Source organism: Pimephales promelas, chromosome 1 (genome assembly GCF_988280905.1).
Source record: "Pimephales promelas chromosome 1, fPimPro1.hap1.1, whole genome shotgun sequence".
NCBI classification, from domain to species: domain Eukaryota; kingdom Metazoa; phylum Chordata; class Actinopteri; order Cypriniformes; family Leuciscidae; genus Pimephales; species Pimephales promelas.
The window spans coordinates 41,982,386-42,006,058 of NC_142769.1; the positions used below are offsets into that span (position 1 = coordinate 41,982,386).

At 35.6% G+C, this 23,673-nt stretch overlaps 1 protein-coding gene across 4 annotated transcripts in view; it reads right to left on the bottom strand.

Annotated features, from left to right (window-relative positions):
• Positions 1–23,200, bottom strand: part of tmc3 (transmembrane channel like 3) — a 29,057-nt gene extending 5,857 nt beyond the window's left edge. For 3 of the 4 annotated variants that reach the window (XM_039658375.2, XM_089129711.1, XM_089129712.1), the window contains exons 1-12: positions 12,068–12,255; positions 11,576–11,723; positions 11,004–11,047; positions 8,260–8,407; positions 7,586–7,695; positions 7,427–7,505; positions 6,290–6,574; positions 3,457–3,585; positions 2,727–2,794; positions 2,270–2,398; positions 1,108–1,218; positions 194–319 (exon numbers count right to left, since the gene is read on the bottom strand). In XM_039658375.2, coding sequence (XP_039514309.2) covers positions 194–319; positions 1,108–1,218; positions 2,270–2,398; positions 2,727–2,794; positions 3,457–3,585; positions 6,290–6,574; positions 7,427–7,505; positions 7,586–7,695; positions 8,260–8,407; positions 11,004–11,047; positions 11,576–11,723; positions 12,068–12,225 — 1,535 coding nt within the window. In that variant the 5' untranslated portion in view covers positions 12,226–12,255. Of the gene's footprint in view, positions 1–193; positions 320–1,107; positions 1,219–2,269; positions 2,399–2,726; positions 2,795–3,456; positions 3,586–6,289; positions 6,575–7,426; positions 7,506–7,585; positions 7,696–8,259; positions 8,408–11,003; positions 11,048–11,575; positions 11,724–12,067; positions 12,256–12,353; positions 12,453–13,756; positions 13,864–14,221; positions 14,304–16,519; positions 16,596–17,938; positions 18,086–18,918; positions 19,301–22,520 lie in introns of those variants that run through there. The other variant, XM_089129713.1, reaches the window with a different exon arrangement.
• Between the last annotated feature and the right edge of the window lie 473 nt (positions 23,201–23,673).

Consider the following 23,673-nt stretch of genomic DNA (forward strand, 5'->3'; position numbering starts at 1 on the left):
TCGGTGATCAAAAGAGACATAAAAACAATTTTATTGACCCCAAACTGTAGTGCATCTCATTAGCAACCACATATAGCGATGCACTAGCAACCATCCAGAACATTTTTTTTTTTGTCAGGCCAACATCCAATGTTTGTCTTGATGAGCTTTCAATTTCTAGCTATTTTCTCTCAGTGTAGACAGAAGCACTTACAAGAGTAGAAGCAAAGCGGGCAGCACCACCACAGGACTGGTGACGTAACTCATCACTTTATTGAACCACAGCGGGAAGTCGTTGGCAATGGTTTCGGAGATGATGTCGTAAATCTTCTCCTGGCCACTACAGACCGGGAGAGGAGATTGAAGAAATGCAGAAAGACATCAACTATGTATTTTCATGTAAATTATTTCAAAAACAAAAGCATATTATACAGAGCTCAGGAATACTTGATTCTGATTGGTCAATCATTCCACAATCATTTTTTTTATATATTATATTGACACTAAAGTGTTTCAACCAAAAAAAGTCTTCTAAATACTGTATCTCGTATCACTTTAGTATCTTTCTTGTAACATACCATTTTAACTTAACTCAATATTTCAAGTCATGTATTCAATAATTTTGAATATGCATGTGTAGTAATTGTATAATAATGTATAGTTCACTAGGCATCACTGCAAAATAAACGATTTCAGGGTGATAGAAGACTGATCCCCCTGGATTTATTTTGCATTAATGATCAGCTGACTATATACTAACACTTACTTACAGAAAGCATTGTGTTATTAATTGGAGAGGAAATGATTTCAAGCGGCCTCATATATGAAATTGAAAATGTAGCATAGCGTCTATGCAATTTCTTCGCATTTCCTTTAGCGTCAACACACAAAATGGCCAAAAAAGTTTTTAAAATATCCCAAAATTAGTATCCTCCCAAAATTCTACCATTGGCTGAGTCAATATCGCTGTTTTAGCAATGTTTTAATACTGTAACGTAGTTGACACTTTTTGAGGGTAGTCAACCACAGATCGCTTACTTGTAGTTGTCTTTGCATATCTTTGGGATACGTGATTTCAACATAGTACATCACCTTAAATGAGATTAGATTTAAATGGCCCCACATTACCTGAAGGGTCCACAGTATTGAGACGGCCGGTACCGCACAATGGCAAAAATGGTCGGTAACATACACAGGAAAAGCATGAAGAGAAGCATCGCCAGATAGAAGTTATTTGATCTAGGGAGTAAATAAATTTCAATTAAAAACAATCCAGTAAAATACTATGAATTCACTCAGATATGCAACCAAACTACTATGATTTGACGGCTTCATATTATCTGATGCTAAGTTTTTCACTCCACGGCTGCAGTGGGATGATCCCTTATTATCGTATAAAACACAGCAGTATCGGCGAAGATGAAATATGTGTAGACCACTTGGTAATGTTTCGCCTCACATCTGCGACTGACTGATAAAGCTTCAATGAAGATGCAATTACATAAATCTGAGCTTTGACCAACACAGTCGCTTGTCACACTGAAGTATCCACAGTTATCTCTGCACTCACCACACTGGAAAATGAGAGGGATTTGGATTCAGTGAAGCAGAGAACAAAAGTGTACCATTTACAGAGTCCCTGATCCGTACACTGAATGCTCGCTGATTTTAAATTAATCTCACAGCTCGTAAAAAAAAACCTGAACAATGTTTCACATTACAGCTCAGAGGAATTTACACTCCAGCCATTTAGATCTTCAAAAATGGTGGTTTTACCAGCAAAGGAATCACATTTCTTTGTTGCAATTTAATTAAAAAAACATATCAGCATATGACAAAAGTGGTTTCTTGTATGACAAAAGTGGTTTCTTAAGTTTGATAATTAATCTGCTATGTCATGTTTATGACAGGTTGTGTTGTCTTAGACCTGACCAAGACACTGACAGGTTATGATGTTATGGTTTATATCAAGGTGTCAAAACAAAGACACCTCAAACAATGTCATATTTGCATTAAAAATGTCATAACTGAGTGAATGACACTTACTGACAGTTGTCATAGACATGCATAAAACTTCCTTCATATTCATAACACGTCATGTCATGATTATGAAGGTGTCATGTTAGTCTTATGCACACCCCTTCAAGTAAAGTGTTACCAAACAATGTTCTAAATGGTTTTGTTATGTTGTAAGCAAATCATGGCAGATTCTCCTAGGTCAGCTACCCTTGTATCAGATCAGAGGTAAATGAATGTACAACCTTTAATGACCTGATTCTGCCTCACTGACCTGGAGGCCTTAAAGACCTGCTGATGGGGGACGTTACAGGTCAGCACAGCCCAGCTCCGCAGGTACATCAAGCCAATGAGCTTCAGGACATTAAAGGCGGGCAGACAGGGTGAAAAGAATGCTCCCATCCTACAGGAAGAGAGAAACACTGGAAAGATTTATCTCCCCTTTTAAAGGAGTTCTGCTTGTGCACCTAAGAGCTTCAGAAAAGTCATTATTGTTGGATTACAAAGCTGAAGGGAAATGGAGCATTGAGGTAAGGAGCATTACAGCAACAGGACAGTTTAATGCAGATATAGATATACAAGCATATATAACAATAGACCCAGAGAGATTAGAACTGCCAGAGATAAACAGCAGTCATCGTAATGTAAAATAATAATTGTGATGCATTTCTTTTTATATAGACAATCAGATCAAAGAAAATGTACTGATAAATGGATACATTGTCACTTACCATATCATTCCCTGGTTGTATATCAGATGAAGAACATTTTCGGCTATTTTAAATTCACCATATTCTGGCTGGAAAAGGAATTTAATTTAATTGGAAAGAGAATATAATTTATTAATACATGTTATAGAACAGGGTTTCCCAAACCAGGGTTTGATGTGTGAGTTGTTGAAAAGCTAATAATTAAAATAATCATAAACATTCAAAGTAAATAATAAAGAAGAAATTAAACACTTACTACAGTAGATGTCAAGTCTGACTTGTTTACCTGAATGCCATGTGACCATTAACGAATATCAGAGAACCATGAACTTGCGAATGTGTTGGTAAATTATATCAAATTTTACTTCAAGTAAATATTTTAGGTCAAAGGGGTTGAAAAAAATTTGGATTAGAGTTTAGGAATCCCTGTTATAGAAAATTCAGAATCCAAAACATAAAAGACAAGTGATAAGTTCAATTAAGTAACACAATGCTTTGTCTTATTAACGCATAAAATAGCACACATTATTTTCTGCAGTTTGTGAGGGTCAAATCAGCAGATATATGCTATTCTGCCATTTAATTTGACAAAAAAATGACAAAAAAGCTTAAAAGTGATGGGTTTTTAATGTTGAAAATGTTCAGTATGTTTCAACATACTTTATCCCATCTAAACAGGCCTATCGATTGGTCACAAATCTGTTTGAAGAACCTCTCAAAGTGTGTTTTTGAACAGAAGTGACAGACTTACAAACTTGCTCTCCAAGTCCCAACAGCAGCAGTCACTCAAGTATCGAACCACCAGTCCACGGATAAAATCAATGAGCAGGATACTTGCCACCGTGAAGATCATATCAATGATGGAGAGCTTTAACATCTCCTGTAAATAAGATAAATAAAATAAACAGCCTGCATTTACCTTCCTTGTGCAGGGTGCAATTTTACCCATCCACAGACCATCAGTATCTCCAAGCAGGACGCTAAATCAGATCTTGGGATTTAAAACCAAGAGAAAGACCAACCTGACAGCAATTTCATTAAATAAAAGCCAGGCTGGATATTTCAACCCACAAATACAATCTATAGTCTTTTCCTACAGAAGGAAACTTATTTATATTGTTTGTCACAATAATGCCTCTGTATAATGTATCAGTACACACTCACCTAAAGGATTATTAGGAACACCATCCTAATACTGTGTTTGACCCCCTTTCGCCTTCAGAACTGCGTTAATTCTACGTGGCATTGATTCAACAAGGTGCTGAAAGCATTAATTAGAAATGTTGGCCCATAATGATAGGATAGCATCTTGCAGTTGATGGAGATTTGTGGGATGCACATCCAGGGCACAAAGCTCCCATTCCACCACATCCCAAAGATGCTCTATTGGGTTGAGATCTGGTGACTGTGGGGGCCATTTTAGTACAGTGAACTCATTGTTATGTTCAATAAACCAGTTCGAAATGATTGGAACTTTGTGACATGGTGCATTATCCTGCTGGAAGTAACCATCAGAGTATGGGTACATGGTGGCCATAAAGGGATGGACATGGTCAGAAACAATGCTCAGGTAGGCCGTAGCATTTAAACAATGCCCAATTGGCACTAAGGGGCCTAAAGTGTGCCAATAAAACATTACACCACCACCACCACCAACCTGCACAGTGGTAATATGGCATGATGGATCCATGTTCTCATTCTGTTTACGCCAAATTCTGACTCTACCATCTGAATGTCTCAACAGAAATCGAGACTCATCAGACCAGGCAATATTTTTCCAGTCATTAACTGTCCAATTTTGGTGAGCTCTTGCAAATTGTACCCTCTTTTTCCTATTTGTAGTGGAGATGAGTGGTGCCCGGTGGGGTCTTCTGCTGTTGTAGTTCAGGAGAATGTCTTGACCAGGAACACCCACCTAAATGCATTGAAGCAACTGCCATGTGATTGGTTGATTAGATAATTGCATTAATGAGAAATTGAACAGGTGTTCCTAATAATCCTTTAGGTGAGTGTAGATCTAACAAACAATATCGAGCATGTCTGGGTATGTCTCTATACACATTTGGCCACTTAAAACCCACTTAAAGGGTAACTAAACACCAAAACAACTTTTTTTAGTTAATGATCTGTAAGAATGGAGCTTCATAAATGCTGTTCATTGATTCGAGTACATTTTTTGACAATTGAGTATAAAGTGTTTTGATTTTCAAATATATGGTGTAAAAACGTCTGAGTGCTGCCCTCTTCAGGTTAAACGGAAAGCTCCTGCAGTAGGGGTACTTGCTGACGTAGCGAACTCTCAGACGCACTCTGTCACACCCTTGGTGCGAGCTCACCACGCCCTTGGCAGCCCCTGGTATAAAAGCATCTGGTTCCGTCAAAACTACTGTAGCGAGTCAGGAGTTGGATTTATGAGTATTGAAAACGATCAGGATAACATATAATAGCATCTAGTTAGCATAGCATTTATATAGTTATTTAGATTATTTTTGAAAACGACCAGGATAGAGTATTGTTGCATCTATTTAGCATAGCATTATATAGATAATTTAGATTATTTTGTGTAGCTAGTAGCATAGTACATTTAGGATAGCTTCAAGTTAGCATAGATTTATCAGTGTTTAGTACAGTGATCAGGATAGTAACGGAATAGAGGTGGACATGGGCTTCTCCACACGCAGTGCCAAACACTGCTCGTCCTGCATGGACTCCTCCACCGCAGCGGCGTCTTGATGTGAGTGATCATGGATATTTTAATCACAATTTATGGTTAGGATAAAGTTAATCCTCTGGGGTCGACAAACGAGCCGGTGCATTTTGCTGGATTTTTTCATATAGCGGCATAATATCAATATGAATATATGCCAGCATGCGCTATTGAGATCAACTCGACGACATAACTCATCAGATGCCGGTCGCGATGCGGGAGTTAAGACCGCAGTTTGAGCCAGCAGCTCGAATGGATTTGGCCCTGTGTATACATACAATTCACCCTCATCCACTTCAGGTGAAGGTGAAGGTGAGGGAGAAAAGTCCTCGACTTCAAATGGCCGCTCTGTTGCAAAGGCAGCTACTTGAGTCACCCCAGACCAGTCTCGCTCTATTTTAGAGTCTGACAGCAGCTGTCACTCACGGCGGGTCTCAGGTGCACGCCCCCTAACCCCGCTGGGGTCTGCCCATTTTTTCAGCATTTTTCAAATATTGCTAGTGGGTGGAGTCAGGCTCTGACCAGGGGTTTAGTTACCCTTTAATGTCTTTGCATTATATAACAAAATATATAAATCAGTTATTTCTAGAATAGAAATAGACTTAAAATAGAAATAGTAGAAAATTTGTTGCAAAAACACATTTCACTCAAAACGCTACACAAAATTAGGGTTTAAAGATATGAAATGTCTCGGTTTACGCATGTGACGTGACCTGACGAATTGGGATTTGCATCTTGTTTAAATACGGAAGCGGATGAATAGCATATTCAGGTATTAGCTGAGGATGAGCCTATGAAGGGACCAGCCGGGAGTCAATACCAGCAAAGTCCCTAATAATCTGGAACAGAGAGCAATGATTTCCATATGAAGGAGTACCTGGCCGACATATGTTTCCCAGCAGGGATCTAGCTGTGACTTGGTGTTGTACTCATAGAGGACGGTCTGGTTTAGCAGGGACTGCATTCTCATTGGCTCTCTGGAGGATGTGGTGCTCTTGATAGTGGTCACACTGTTGTTGAGGTCCAGAAGAGTCATGTTCAGCATGTTGTTCCGTCGCTCCACGATATCCGGGACAATGGTGGACAGGTTCTCCTCAGTAGGCTGAGAAATGGTCGCTAGGTATGATGTTGAGTCCGACAGATTTACTGTACCCACAGTAATCTGGAATAAATCCAAACGTGTAAGATTTACGTAACTTTTTTAATGTCACATTTAGTTTTTCTAACTAAAGAATGGTAAACATCTGAATAATATTTTCATTGCATAGAAGAAAAAGGCTTTGATGTTGAATGTTTATTATTATATACAGTAGTGGGCAAAAGTGATGGTCGGGGAGATATTTGTTTTTAATGAGATGTTAATATTCCTAGGCAGGACATTATTTTTGGTGACTACTTTATTTTCTGCTGAGCAATAAATCAACAGTAAGCTGCATGATTTTAAAAAAAAATCTAATAAATAATAATTATTATTATTATTATTACTACTACTAAATACATATATTAGACAAAATAAGAATTATATTGTAATATTTTGGTTTATTATATTTCTTTATTTTTAATTTAATTTAATATAATACAATTATTTTTTTATAATTATTTTCATATTGTACAGCACAACTGTAAAATTACAATACTAATATTAATAGCTGTCTTAATTTCTTCATTTTCAAACATTAAACCATTGAGCTTTTATTTTGACAGAAACTCGCTTCTCAAAAGCTTGGGCAGATGATCGGCGCCTGTTGCATTACCAAATGCACGTTATAAGCAACTCAAACTCAGAGCAGATGATGAGTTCATGTTCACCCAAGCTGCTCTGAGACTGAAACCACTGGATCAGGAGTTGCTTGTGTGTAAAACAACAGAGTGCTGCGCATATGTTCATTTAATTAAATCGCATTGCAATTTGATAATCACACTAACCCATATCGCGGTTTCGGTTTTATTTTGATCAGTCGTGCAGCCTCAGAGAAAAGGTTGATGATTAAATAAGAATATAATTGTGACTCACAGCAGAGCTCATACTGTTGACTTTATCCAGCAGGGCAATAATCAAACTGTAGAGGTTTCCAAGGTACAACACCAGAACTCTAAACAAAAAAGGTACATTTCTCTTTTAATAAACAAAACACAAAACCAGAGCAATAACGCTGTTCAAACAGTGATGTACCTGGCAAGCTGGAAGCGGAGACTTGTTCTGGGGTGGTACATCTCCAACTGGGACACTAGCTCAAAGGCTGAAGGAGCAATCATTGTGATGAGGGATACCACCACACTCACCTGATGAAGAAACCCAATTCACATCATTCATCTTCCTCAAATACACACCACATAAACACTAATACTAGATCAAATATCTGAAGCAAGAACAATTAAATAAGAAGATGAAAAAGAGGAGGGGAAAGGAAAAACAATTAGATAATAATAATACAAATAAATAAAGTAAGTAAATAAATATTATATGAAAGATATAATAAGACAAACAAGTAGATATTTTCATTTAATTATTTATTAAATTATTAATGTAATTATTTCATTTAGAGTCCGTTGGTCATCCAAGAATTGAACAAAAATTAGATAATTATTAATAATAATAATATGAATTAAATAAATAATGAAAACAATAACAACATGTAGAAGAAAAGTCAAATAAGTAGACAAATTGCAAAATAATGAATCAAATAATAATAATAAAAAAGTGTTGAATAATTAATAGAATAATTATTTAATAATAATGAGATGAAGAAAGAAATAATAATTTAGGAAGAAAAATAAAAGTGGCCATTTTTGGCATTACTGTATATCTATGTGTATTGAAGTTCATTTGTATAAAACATAACATACTTCGTTCTTCTCCCAGAGTGTTAGCTCAGGTTTCTCTTGCTCTAGTTTCTGAGAACGATCCACCACAAAGTAGATGATGTAGATGCTGCCGGCCAATGACAGCAGCACCAGAATGTTTGCCAGAATCCGCAAACTGATCAGTACGGCTCTGTTGGGATAGAAGCCAGAAGTCAGATATGCCTTTAAACAACTGTCTATGTTCTACAATAAACCTCTAGTTACAAAGAAAATAAATAGGGAATAATCTAGACCTTTTGCAGGGGTGATCAATATCCTGTATCTTCCTGAAAGGGATTTATTTTGTGATGATGAATGACTGACTATACATTAACACACTTATAAATGGAAATTGACTATTGATTCCTGACTTACAATTATTGTAGGAAGAAAGAGGACAAAGAGAAAAGCGAGAAACCAGAAACTATCACAACTACCTAGGCAATTGAGTAACAGGAAAATTTCAATTATACAGTTTAAGTCTATTATACAAAAATATAATATATCATGCTGTTACTGACCAATCAGAAACATTCTGAAACAAGATTTCGAATCAGCTTTTCGATTCTAATTCTTATAGATTCCTAATTTCAATTCCAATAAGGTAAAAAACAACAACTTTGGATATCATTCACATTTATTCTAAGTCGTATTGTAAAACATATCTAGTAGCTGAATATCATGAACAAATATTAACAGGCTAAATAACAGGTACACAAGGAACTTTTGCCTATAGTTTAAAAATACCGTAAAACAACTAGCCTAACTAATAGAAAATTTAAGCATTAATAAAGATAACTAAACACTCAGTAATTTAAATAAATTTGTAAACGCTCAAATAAATACAACTGAGCAAAGATACAATTGAAATAAATAGTGTTTTAAGATTTTTAGGTATTCAGGTCCAGAAACTGTAAACAAATGTAAAACAACACTATATTTGTAATGTATAATTTGTTTCTTCAGTTAAGAACAGCGCCTGAATTTTCTCTTTGCCTTTTGATGTTTGATTATTAATGTATCAGCAGGAATATTAGGCTGCTGTCACTTTAAGAGCTGCACAGACCCAATATAATGTTACACATGTGAGTCTTCTTGCGACTTGAATAGTTTTAAAAATACATGTTAAAAACACTTTTTCTGTGAGCACACTTTGGATGTGTACGCTTGAATTGTTTAAAATCACATTAAATGACCTTTTCTGCACTTTGGATGTATGTGATGCACAAGAAAACAGCTTGCGGGTCTCGCGCATGATTTAAAATCATATTAAAATGCACAAAGGAAACGATTAGAGGAATACAAACACATCCGATTCCTGACTAGTATTTGATTCCAGAATTGGAATGAGAAGCACAGAAAAAAGTGTGCAACTTTTGAGCTGGAATGGTTCAAAATCAAAATGCACTCACAGGAACCGATAAGCATAATCGAAATGCTGATCATCTTATCGATGATTCTTATCGAATCACCGGTTCTTAAGACATTTGGAACCAGTTCTTAAATGGAACCATGATCTCAATACCCATCCCTATATATTATAGAGAGATGAGTAATAAGAAAAACCACAGTATTATAAACTGATTTACTTTATGACTAATGTGTAGCCAATAAGCAGTTTCTATTGCCAGGGTCCCATAAACCCCCCAAAAATACTTCAATAAAAGTTCTTTGACACCAAGTTTCTGATTTACGAGGTTATAAACACGGTAAAAAGTGACAGAATACATGCTTAAGAGAATTTCAAGCATCTTAACAGGGTTTATTTCCCCTAAATCAGCATTGGCTGAACACTGCAAGCACAGCATCAATAAACAATCCCTTTCTGACTTGACGCACTTCATTTCCCAGTTTGCCTGACAAGTTTTATCACAGACAAAAGGAAATGAGTAATAGGCAAGTACTTCAGAAATGTTTTGTCATCATATTCAAAACTCTAGGGATGTATAAGAAAGTCATATATACAAATATCTCATGAAACCGGCCAAGGTTTGTCATCTGGAGTATATTTCGCATTATTTAATTTGTAGAGCATGCATTCTTTAAAATTTACCATTAAAATAATAATAACCTCATATTACAGTTAACATTTTTAATTAAAAAATACTATATAGAATTAATGATAATTGCAAAACACGTCTAAGCACATTTAGTAACGAGAATACATTGAGAAAATGTGGCCTGAAACTAATGTCATAATGCAAAATAAATAAAATATAGAATGGCTTCAAAATTAGGCTTCATTTTCTACAAGCAAAACATAACTTCTTTTTTTTTTCAATTTGTTTTTGGGTTGAAATGCTATGATAATCTAGAGATACAGTACAAATGTTAGCATAGCCCTGTGTGCATGGGTGTTGCATTCCAGCAATATAATAATCGGCTTAAACGTGTGAGCAGGTCTGATGGCAATTTAGGTGCAGTCATCCGCCTGCAGTAAAAGGCTGTTTGTATAAAATATGGCGGGGTGTTCTCCGTTTCGCATGTTCTGCTGCGATTGCATTGGAACAGGGTGGAGATGTATAAATCAAAGCTGTCCGAGGCAGCATTACAAGAGCCGTGACAACAGCCCCAGATCGAGAGGAACAGCACATCGCTGTAAGTCACTTACTGATACCATCATTCCCACCCTCAAAAGCCCGTTTTGTTAAACATGCACTTCTGAGAAACTTTGGAGAAAACACTTAGTCAGCACTTAGCGTTTTGTTGAGGTGATAATGGAAACATAGAAAAAGAGGAAAACTTGCAAGCTTGTTTCTTTCTTCTTCTCTTGCTCTTCTACAATGGCCTCCTAAAAAAAGTAATAAAACATTTTTGGTAAAGATGGTCCAAAACAAGAAACATGAATCATAATTTATGCCAAATATGTACTGTAGTTACTATTACTTCAATAAATTGTGGTAATTTGGTACTGTCATAAAAAAAGAAGGAAAATTAAGATTTTTAAAACAGTCAAACAATATGATAACAATTTCTAGAAAAGAGGACAGCCGATGGTCAATATAATACTGTATATTATACAGTTCAATGATATCATTAAATTAAATGGAACATTTTACTTTAATTAAATTATATTTGCTCTCAAATTTGACAAAAATATGTAAAAGAAAAAAAAAATGTTTACTTTGATAGACTTGGACATAAGGAAGAGCTAAATATCATGATACTGATGAGACTCAAATAACATGTTTTCCTTGGGAAATCAGCACTAATAATGAAACATAAACCTCCCTTAACTGAATTAAAACTGGATGATCATTGAGAATTAAATCAAGGACAGATTGTTTATTTCAGTCTGTTGGATGTAGAAAACACTCACTCTGATGCTATTGACGATGGCTGCCCCTTTACTCTCGGCCGCCTCTGGGTTCCCAATCAGGTAGTCCCACGCACAGAAGACACGCCAGCAGAAAGTGAAATTCTCATCGGAGGTGCCGGCTAAACTCGTGCGGGAGTTTTTAGCCATTCTGATAGAAAACAGCATATGAAGTTGAATTATGGAACTAGTAAGCCACTACTTTTCCAAAGAACACACATATAGCTTTTCCTAAAGAATTTCCATGCAGGTATTTTGCATATCAGAGTTTATAATGACCATGACTGCATATAAATAAACCACATGGCCTTAAATTACTTAAAAACATCGTAAATTGGTAAACCAGCTTCAACAGAAAGTCTTGATTTGTTAAAGTCATGGCTTTGATTCATTCTAAGGGAAGGCAGCTTGAATATGCTGGACGTCTCGAATGCATAAATGTGAATGTAAGTTAATCAGTGGTTTCAAGCAAAGCATCTTTGTAGTGGTGATTACTTTCTTAACAAAGTGAAGAAGCTGTAGGCAAAAACTGCCATCCCGACCATAAAATAGGCCAAGGGTAGTCTGTAGCCAGCGCTGCCGATTTTACGCACATTGCCATAGTAGCCGTAAAAAAGTACAGAGTATTGTAGATATCCCTGCAACACAGACATAGAAAAAAAAAATACACAGTGGCAGATTGCGAAGCACAAATAAATGATTTGTGATTAAATGATTAAGTTACGCTGATAATATTTACAGCACATTCATAAAGCAGTAAAAAAAGAGATAATAATCTTGCCCCCAACGACCAGATGGTGTCCAGGTCTTGTGCGGAGGAAAGGTGATCCTTGGGAATGGTCTTGCTGCGGGTGGTCCCAAATGGAGCGCCGGCCAGGAGCTGATTGGACAGATTGGAGAGACAGAGGGAATGATAGAGGACAACAGATCATACCCGAGCAGAAATTGCTTTGTGTCTCTGCACTGGGAGTGAAATAAATCTAACCATATTTTCCATTTCCAGGTCTAAAAATGGCCTTGTGGAGTTTCAATAAAAGATGTTGTCTACAAATAATGTATGAACCCACAGCAGCATTTAAATATCTGCGCATTCTTCCTGAAATAAAAATAAAGGAGGATAATGTCACATATAACACTTAAAAGGCCAATTCGCACTGCACCGAAAGATGCCGAATAACGCTATAAAACATTTGGTTGGGTTTTGTAGGATCAGTGTGTTAACCCATTGGTTGACGTGGTCGGCACTCGTTTTTACCAAATTAACAATTGTTGTTTGTTGGATTGTGAAATGTCTGAGAAGTGATGTACTGTAATCTGCCGAGTGTCTGCGTCTATAGGTCGGTTTGCAAAGTTAAAAAGCACAAAAGCCACTCCAAAGAGAGTTATTCTCTATATTAATAAGCACTGTTTCTCAACCCCCTGAAACCCCTCTATTGTAGCTTTGAGTTTTCTTCCAGGAACGTAGAGTACGTCACATTATTCCTCATTTAAATAAGTCCTGCCCAAGGCATACGCATAAAAAAGGGGCGAGGCCTAGTTGATTTGCGTTACTAGTGTATTAAAACTCGTTGTTCAGAAGAGAGTACAAAGCAGGCTATACACACAAAAACTTCTCCTGAAAGATGTAACCATTCCCGTTTTGTCGAGACAATCTGGTGTAGTATGTCTTATAATTTGTAGTTGTGTTTTCTATTAACAGTTTCAATTATAAACTTTATGTAGTTGCTATGATAGTTATGATTGAAACGAAGGGCAAAGCTTCACCTCCGCTAGCCTGCTAACTAACATTACAGTACTGATGTAGTGTTTACTTCAGCTTTTGTAAGCTCATTTCCCGAACACGTGCTACACACTGGGCCAGCTAACCAATCACAGCACATTTTGTATTTCGGAAACAACACGTTTAACCAGATTGGGGAGAGAGGAGCTGTAATAATGTAAAATATGTGAAAAATAATGTGTTTTTTTTGTAACAATCAAGCATGAAAACACATTCTAGTACACCCCAAAAACAAAACAAGACTTCGTAAAAGGGCATAATAGCACCACTTTAAAAGATCCTTTGGTAATATCTTTTATTATGACACAACTACAAATATTAAGACATGACACTTATTATAAATATTTATATTTGAACATATAGCTTATTAATTACTTTTAAGAATTAATGCAGTGCATACAAACCTCAGGCAGCACGATAAAGGCTCCGGTCATAATAGTGAGAACTATATTGATCCCAAACAGCCATCGTAGGAATATGAAGTAAGAGGCCACTCCTGATCCAAAATGACCTTCAAAAACAACATACTGTTTAGTGTACATTTAATGCAGTATATGGACTTATTTCTACATGATCTGACCCTTAAAATACTTATAGCTGTAAGGGTTATATTGTTACACCCTAATTACATTTTTGACGTTAATCACACTACTTAATCTAGATAGTTTCCACAGGGATGTACATTTTAGGTTACTTAGATTACATTTTAGGTTACTTAGATTTCCAATATTATATTCCAACTATTTTATCATTCACATAAGTTATGTGATCAAATAATATAGATTTTTCCTTACGCCTTGCAATATGAGGATAACATATATCTATATCTGGAGACAAATGAAACACATGCTGTTTGTCAGGATACTAACTTTCAATCTTTTTAATCCTCATCTCCCAGGGAATGAACAGAACAACAATGTTGTAGAGGACTCTGGAAATCTTTTTCAGCAACTGCAAACAAACATTTATGATCACATGAGAACAAATACAACAGTTAGATAAAATGATAACATAAGCACATGCTTGATTAGGATAGTTTGTAGACAGATGAATCCACAAGTAAATAAAGATTCAATGCTGAAAGATCTGTGAGACCCGAGTTCGCATGTATAAGTATAGTGAGATCATAATTTGTGAAAAATCAATGTGTACGGATATCTGATTTTCAATCTGCAATAAAAAGCCATCATCAGAATTAATAATTCACCATCAAATCCACTTGCTAAAAAGTCAATTAATTTTAATGGTGCTTGGGCAGCCTTGGCGAATGCCATTGGACATTTTAATTAAACCAGGCTATAACAACAGACCATAAATTTGAGTGCAGCGTCTGTGAGCAGATGAGGAGCACCGCTGAACCAAAGACATGCAGAATCTTAACCGGAATCTCACAAACACAAAGCTGATGAAAAAACAAAGAAAAAACTGAGAGAAGCTATAACATGAAAAAGACAAAAGTAGTTTAGACAGATAGATAGTAAGGGTGTAAAGGTACATGTTTTCGTATTGAACCGTTCGGTACAAGGCTTTCGGTTCGCTTTTTAAACCGAACAATTTGTTACACCAACAAATCGTTGCAACGTGATCAAGCAACACTTACTACACAGCGCTAAGAGATCCAATAAAGAAAGCATTTGAATTCTCCACAGAAGTAATAACATCGCTGCGATGAGATCTAGTGGGATCTAGTGAGAAGCATTCAAATTTGATTAAAATCGCTGCCCTCAAATGTTAAAGGTCCCCTGACATGGGGTTATATTATTATTTTATAATGTTTCCTGGGTTGCTCTTATAGTGTTAGTAAATAGTCATAATTTAGAAATAAAGGGCAATTTTCCTATCCTAATTTTAGCCTCTGATTTGAACGCTCTGTTTGAAGGGGCGTGTCTGCTGTGAGATTCAGTGTAACCGCCCACTGCTGTGATTGGCTGACATGCTTTCATATGAAATAGCTACATATTACATGTGAAACTCCCTCGAATACTTTTACTAAAGCTATTATAAGTTTTTACTATTACAGCTGTTGAGTCTACCGAATCGTGAGAAGTTTTTGAAGTATTTAGAACTATTCCCATCACATAAAATGTTGCTGTGATGCCGTGTGTCGGCACATTTCCAGACAAAATAAAATAACCCATTGCTAAATATGGATAAATATGAAAGCAGTTATAATTGGCCTATGTGACAATAACATTTGTTTTGGTTAAAATCAACAAGTAAACGTGATAATTAATCGTGATCTCAATATTGATCAAAATAATCGTGATTATCATTTTGGCCCAAATCGTGCAGCCCTATCGTAATGGCTACAGAAGAAAAAAAGAGACTGCAACGGCCCATGCGAAAACAAGGGTACATATTGGAAGGGCATTAAATGTAGTTGTTAACATTAACAATTAGAGAACAAAGTATAATTTTCACGGTTTTGCGTGATATGATAACTTAGAAGCAATTTTTAGATTTAATCAGCGCGGTTTACTGCAATGTCAGAACCAGAACAAAAGTGGATGTTAGTTACTTGTTCAGATTACATTTTCCAGTGAAAATCCTTTTGTTGGCCGTATTTCCAAAAAGAATAATCAGTGATTCTGAATGCCAGTATCCACAGCGGCACAGTGACTGAGATCAGCATACTGTCCTCAAACACTGTGTTCATCCACGCTGTGCCGTGTCGAGGGTGTCAAACTACAACTCACGTAAAGTTGATAATTCCGCGAATAACTGCAATTGCAGATTTTCGAACAGAGATGGCAACAAAGAGGAAAAACTGCAGACTGCAGCTTTAATCTGGAGCATTGAAAACTTAAAATAAACCTGAAATAAAATACACCTTTGTTTATAACTAGGAATATTTTTTATAAGGAGCTGTTTTTTTGTTTGTTTTATATACTGATTATGTTTTATAGAGTATTTATACGTTTTATATATTCGATTTGCTGTCTCGAAAACATACCGAACCATGTCCCCACTGTATCGTATCGAACCGAACCGTGAATTTTGTGAACTGTTACACCCCTAATAGATAGATATACTTACAGAAAGGCAGACAGATAGCAATACTTGCCTTAGCAAACACCATGAATAATGAAGTAAGCAACATGCACACAACTTGTGTTAAAATTGTTAATGAACAAATTCTGTAGATAAATAGTTTGCATAAAACGTACATCTGCCCCGGCTGCCTGGTAACCTCGTGTCCTGGTTAGTCTGCCCTCATACTTCAGAACAATCTCTCTGGCTTGCCTAAAACACACACAAAAAATACACTGAGCTTTAGCAATTTACACCATATCCTGATATGGACTGACAGCTGTGGTTAGTGTGTTCCTGTTGTGTTAACATGAACACAAACACACACTTTTATTAATGTTCGCCTTTCATAGATGTTTTGCCCATTAACTGTGCCACTTCATTGGTTTCTTTATTAATAAAAATAAAAAACAAACCAAAAAAAAAAAAAAAGCCATAAACTCAATGGCAACATAATAGAAACATCAAACAAATACAGATTGAAAATTGATTTTGGGGGGTACTTTCTTCAGAAGGTGGGTGTATGCAATCATGGGCACTCACCCAAAGATGATGAGGACACTCGTAAAATGTAGCATGTTTCTCTTCCATGAACCATCAGGCATAAACCTGCCAGTTATTGTAAGTAACTTCAAAGATAAATGTGCTAATAAAATTCTTGGTTGGATAATCAGAATTTTTTTGATATTATGGTGGACGCAAACGTTCAGAACCTCTGAAATAAATAAATAATAAAAGCGTTACGTTGGTAAGTTAACTGACATTTGGAAATTTGATGTCCTGTGCTGTATAACATGCAATACTCCATTCCATCTAAAGCTATTTAAAACATTTTTATTTATACCAAACATAAATGTAGTTGTATTGCATTTTACAGTATTTTGGCATGGCTTAGCCAGATGCATAGACTTTACCAGAAATAACCACAATGTGTTCTTGCTGTAACATTTGCGCATCCTTGACCCCCGCCCAAAGAAGCCTCAGTGATCGGTAGCCAGTAAATTGAGAAACTGCTGGTTAGGCTAATGAAACAATTACTCAGCCAATTTAGTTTGTTCTCCAGGCATCATGTTGTAAATATGGTGGCCGCTTTCAAGCAATGAAAGTTAATTGTTATTTACCTTACGGGTTTAATGCACAGATGCTTTCCTCAGCCATTATCATCAGTTTCAAACATTTGGAAATATCGTTTCTAAGTAGAATAATGGCTGTAATGGAGTCAAATAATAAGCTTAAAAAAGAAATAATGCTTATTTCTTTTCATTATTCCTCATTATGTATCGAGCATCACAGGCTTTCCTGCAGTCACGTCAACTGCTGTAAACACTGGCCTCAGCTCAAAAATACCTTTACAGCACATTATTATACTGCATGTCAAGAGCTTGAAACATTCTACGCCCACTTTTGGCCTTATAAATGCTGAACTTATAAATATTTTATCCTTTATATCTTGTGCTATTTAAAATGTTCCACTAGAGAACAATACAACTTTAAGATCTGTAGTAATTTTAATACATGGATGACATTTTCTTAACATATACTTGGCAGGGTCTTACTTTAGTACTTTTAGCTTGCGTCTTATTGGCCAGGGTTTGGTTTGGATGTTGGCGATGATTTCCTTCTGAAGCTGAATGTTCTGGAACATCTCCTCTGGATCATTACTCTCCACTCTCTCTCCATCCTTATCTTCATCATCAGATGGTCTGAAACACAACCAAAGATCAATAATCACTTTAATTACATAGTAATCTTACAGTAACATAGTAAAATTTGCAGCGCATAATAAAACTGTTGCTTTATACGGTATGACAAAAGAACATTAAAAAATATTAAAGTGGATGTAGAAACAATAAATATACATACATCATACTCACACACATATAGTTATTTTTCATGTTCTTTTCTTATTTGTGATATTTCATATTATAATATGACTATATTATTAAAGTAAATTTTTACATTTTAAGTAAAAAAAAAATGAATGGTTAAACAATGTCAAATTAATTAATTTTATTTGATAGCGCAAAGTAGGTAAACACACACTTTGAAGGATGAAGGTGAAATGGATTCATAACCCTCCAACTGTATATACACAGGATAACCTGTTTATGTTATATGTAGTTATATCTATAAAATTATGATCAAAGTCACTTCATTTTTATTTTCTCTAGTGTGCATGCTTAATGCCCACATAAATCATTAATGTATGTGAAGAAATGTGCACTGCATATACAAAGCAACATGCGATGTGTGTCATTTTAATTCCTTGTATTATGAAAATCAAGACTCAAAAATATGATAACATTATGGTATACAAGAATTTATAGAGATGAATTTATATATGAATAATAATAATTGTTAATTTATATAAATATAGCTTTTGTACCCAAACGTTTAGAAACTTTATGTTTAAAAGAAATATCAAACTCTGTTCCACTGCAAAGCATGAATATTCATAATAAAGACAGAAATATTTAGTCTACAAGTGTCATGTGTGAAATAAGCCAATGCAATTTACAGTAAAAAGCCAACTTACCCATTATCGTCCTGATATGAGGAATAAATCCTTCTGGAATTTTTTCTTATGCTCTTGTGCCGCTTGGAGGATATCAGGGGTCTGGTTATTGTTGCTGGTTCTGCCATTTCACTCATTTCCCAGTGTTAAAACTTTCTGCAGTCTTCAGTGAGCATGTGCCCCATCTGTAGGAGTTCTCCCATGCCTATGTTGCTGATGGGACTCAGGGGGGGGAGAGGACAGGAACGAGGAGTGCTACCTGCCCGATTGGGTCCAACTGAAGTGCTGCATAAGCCCCTCCACGAGAGGAGTTTAAGCTCAGACAATCACTCCAATGACAGCTGTACTGGCTTCTTAAAGGGACAGCACAAGAACTGCAACCTGGTGATGAATGCATATGCGTCTGTGCAAAATGATTCAAACAAGAGAATAGATATAAATACTATTCTGCGACCTCTCTCTCTCAGTAATTGTGTGCTATATTCTAATACTATACAATAACATTTTGTATGTTTTAAAACTGAAATATTTTTAAGTCATTTTTGCCTCAAAACAAGCAGCATAAAATCGTAATTTTATTAGTTCATACTGCTTGTGTGCCATATTCTGATGACGTACAATTCCATTGTGTATTTTTTAAGACTTCATCCCAGCTAACAGGGAACATTCCCAGAACGTAAGCTAACTTGGTAGCAAGGTTCTCTCAAAGTCTCTCAAATACTCTTGCATTACTGCTAATCGAACATTCGTTCAATGTTACCTGGTCTTTATTATTGTTCTCAAAACTTTACGACACAAAAATATTACTTATACATTGTTCATGGAACATTTTAGTTGGACATTCATCCAATGTTTTTTTTTGATTACTAATTGTTTCAGAATGTTAAGAGAACATTTAAAAGTACATTTCCATGATGTTTATAAAATAATTCAATTAAATGTTCCCTAAAAAAAAAAAAATTTTGGAACATTCATAAATAACAAAATGATAGCAAAATGTGCTTGTTAGCTAGGTATTCAGTCATAACATTCCCCTCTGCGGGAGCTCTTAAATCTCATTTGTGTTCATGTTTAACCAAGTAGCAAGGTCGCAATCAAGAGACAAACAAGATGAAGCCAAACATTGCGTGATACATCTAAATATGCCTTTTTTTTTTACTTGCACGCCAACACAAATGCTCCTATTCCTTTAAACAGCCTATTTTAAATTAAATTTGCAAGTCCCTCAGCAGATTTTCAATTTTTCTCTTGACAATAGTTAGTGTTCTGTGCTGTGATCGATCACTTTAATTTACTCTGGAGTTTTGTCTGAGCGGTAATAAACCGACAGATAATATACCCCCAAAAAATGCACAATGAATTTTAAGTAGGCACACATGGGCAAATTTCCAGTTTTCCATACAAAGAGTCCTTAGAGTGCGTTGAAATTAACATCGTCACGTACAAGGAAAATAAACGTCCCCGATTGTGAAAGAAAAAAGGCCATAGCAGCTCAATATGATAATGTGCCATATGTACAGTAACTCTAGCTCATCGCTTTCACTTTTCCATAAGCAGAAGTCTAATATAGACTTTTACAGGGCACATCAGGAAAAAAGGCCTATTCCAGGAAAAAGCACTCGGCCCATGTAGAGCACCAAAGTGTCTTACAGGGCTGCAGTTCTAAAGTGCTATTTTTAAGAGGTTTATTGCCAAGTATGCTTGCACACACAAGGAATTTGTTTTGGTGACAGAAGCAGCTTCCAGTGCATAGAGACAACTAAAGTACACAGACAGTAAAATTTAAAGAAAGATATGTAAATAAAATAACATTTTATAGAATAGGACGTTTCAGAATGGTATGTTTTTTGTTCGATTGTTGTAGGGTTGTAACGGTATACCGGTATGGTGGTTTATCACGATATTGACATGCACGATTATCATACCGTGAGCATTTGCTTATCTCACCTGCGCATATGCAACTTCTTTCCACTTGTCTGACTACACCCATGCAGAGATAATGTCTGAGATAGAGCCTATGATTTCTAATCTCTATTACCACAGAAAAAAAGGTCAAATCTGCAGTTTTGGAATACTTTGGGTACCCGAAAAACGAACGCAGGTGTTGTCCTTGAAGATGGTCGGATATCCAAGGATATATGGTATGGTCGGATATCCGGAAGACTGGCTGCAAAAAAAAAAAAAAAAAAAAAAAAAAACCTCTTCGATCCTGTTTACATACAATTTCCATTATTCTGATTAATCGCTTTGAAGAATTGTGGATATTTTTACTGTCATTACTTATATACCCCAATGCATGGTTTTATTTAATATGTTTTAATCTGCTTACATCAAATGCAAAACACATTTCTGTGGACAAAATTACTTTTTTTCGGTGACAAAATGCCTAAAATATCTTAATTTCAATATTTTTGACCATCAATATATTATATTCGTATTGCGCAATATTGAATACTTTATTCATTTAGCTGACGCTTTTATCCAAAGCGAATTACAATTGCTATATATATGTCAGAGGTCGCACGCCTCTGGAGCAACTGGGGGTTAAGTGTCTTGCTCAGGGACACATTTATTTTCTCACAGTGGATTCGAACTCTCACACCAAAGGCATGTGTCTTATCCACAGCGCCATCACTAAATCTCATTATAATTTCATGTGAAAAAGACAATTTTTTGAGAAATGTTGCTGCACTGCACTCTTTTAGATCTCTAAATGGATGGGATTTTATTTGCTACAGCACACTCAAAGTTGGGATAAAAATGTGGTGCAAGATCATTGTTCAGTCCTATTGTTCAAGTGGACATTAATGAAATTAAATCCAGAGTGCGGTTTTAATGGACCTTTGTTAATGTTCTCTCAATTGGTTCATTATCTTATTCTTTAGAATGCTTGTGGACTTTTACTACTGTATTTAGCAAAATGCAAAAAGAGGTAGAAGTAAAAAGTCATCCAAAAATACCTTTAAAAGCATTGATGTTCTCATTTATCAGAATCATATGTATGAGCCATTTTGTTGTATTTTTTTCACAGCCGACTATCTATATTGAGCCCTGAAACAAATGACAAATTACAGTCCCAGAGGTCAGGTTTCAACTTGACATTTAACCCAATAAACAAATCAATGAGGCTCATTGATTGCATTTGAGCTGTGCTGAAACAGTAATGTAAATTGACCCCTTCCCAAACATAGCATCAGTTATCATTCCAATCTTATTATGATATCAGTTATCATGCCAAGAAGAGTCAAATCAAGCTGAACAACAAACATACTTAACCATCATCTATAAATTCAGTTAGGCAATAGGCACCAATGATTTCTATTGCTTGTTCTTTTTGTTCTAGTTTCTAATTATTTGATAAGACATTATTTGATAAGACACTCCAACATATTGCATAATTTATTAATTAATTTAGAATTTTTTTTTGGCAGACGCGGATCTGCCAAAAAAAAAAAAAAAAAAATATATATATATATATATATATATAAATATATGTATATATATATATAAATATAAATATATGTATATATATATATATATATATATATATATATATATATATATATATATATATATATAAATTAATTAATAAATTATGGAACACGTTGGAGGGAAGGACCTACCATAGATCAAGTTGAAGGTCACTCGCAATCATTCAAATTCATTCTTCATTTCACTTAACCATAGTCCCATAGAGATTGGTCTTTATGAGAGGACAGACCTAAAAAGAGAAAAGTCAAGTCAAATTTATTATCCCATAGAGGAAATTTGGATTGCAGGTAGAGTGTACAGTTTAGCCATTGCTATAAATCTAAAACACAATCAAGCCTGGCCAAAGTGAATCGTCTGAGTTGTAATATAACCAATGTCAATGTAAAAAGTAATTGCGTGCCTCTCTGTAAATCCGACAAAGTTTTATCTGGTTTGCAGTAATGCAGTTCACATTGTCAAAGACCTTGCAGTGCAATGAGAAGGACACTCAAGTCTATCTTTTATGCCTGTTACAGACTGTGCGATTTTTAGTAATCAATCATATAAGATCATTACAAATCACACTGTATGTCATGGATCTAATAAACGGTTCTAAATGTAGACTGACGATGGTGACTCCCATTAAATCACTGTCTACAGGCAAGATAGTATAGAATAATAAAACGTCATCAGCATGCACTAGTGGTAAACAAATAGAGCAGGATGAAGTGTACTTATCCCGGTAAATTCCGCATCCTTTTAGGGATTTTAAAATATTTTTTTTATTTTATTTCTCCCAACTCAGCTGCTTCTCCTCGTTTGACTTTCTGGTATGTTTACATTTGCGAAGTTGTCAACATGGCCGCCACGTCCCAGAATGCAACGCGACGGCATTCTATGTTGCATTTTTATTGGCAAGTTGGTAAAAAGAGACTATTGACAAGAACACAATGCCATGTTTAATGTCACAGAACTGAACACACCTGAGTCAGGTTTGGTGTCATATTGAATTTAACGCGGATCAAAATTAGGCTCATTTTAACATAGTCAAAGCTTCATTTACACATGTGGCTGATGCTGTGCCTCTCTCACCACAAATGCCTTCTCTCATCAGTTTTTTGCACTCTTCTCTTTAACTTTTGGCAGTCTATAGAACTCGAAGGTTATTTCCCGATGCGATCGATTAGTATAGACCAAAACTAGACCATTTCTCAGCAGAAATAATCAGCCAAATTTGCGAGTCCGTTTAGTTCAATGGCATTGTTTATGTTCTGTGCCTCCAAAATGGCCGACTTCCGGATTGAT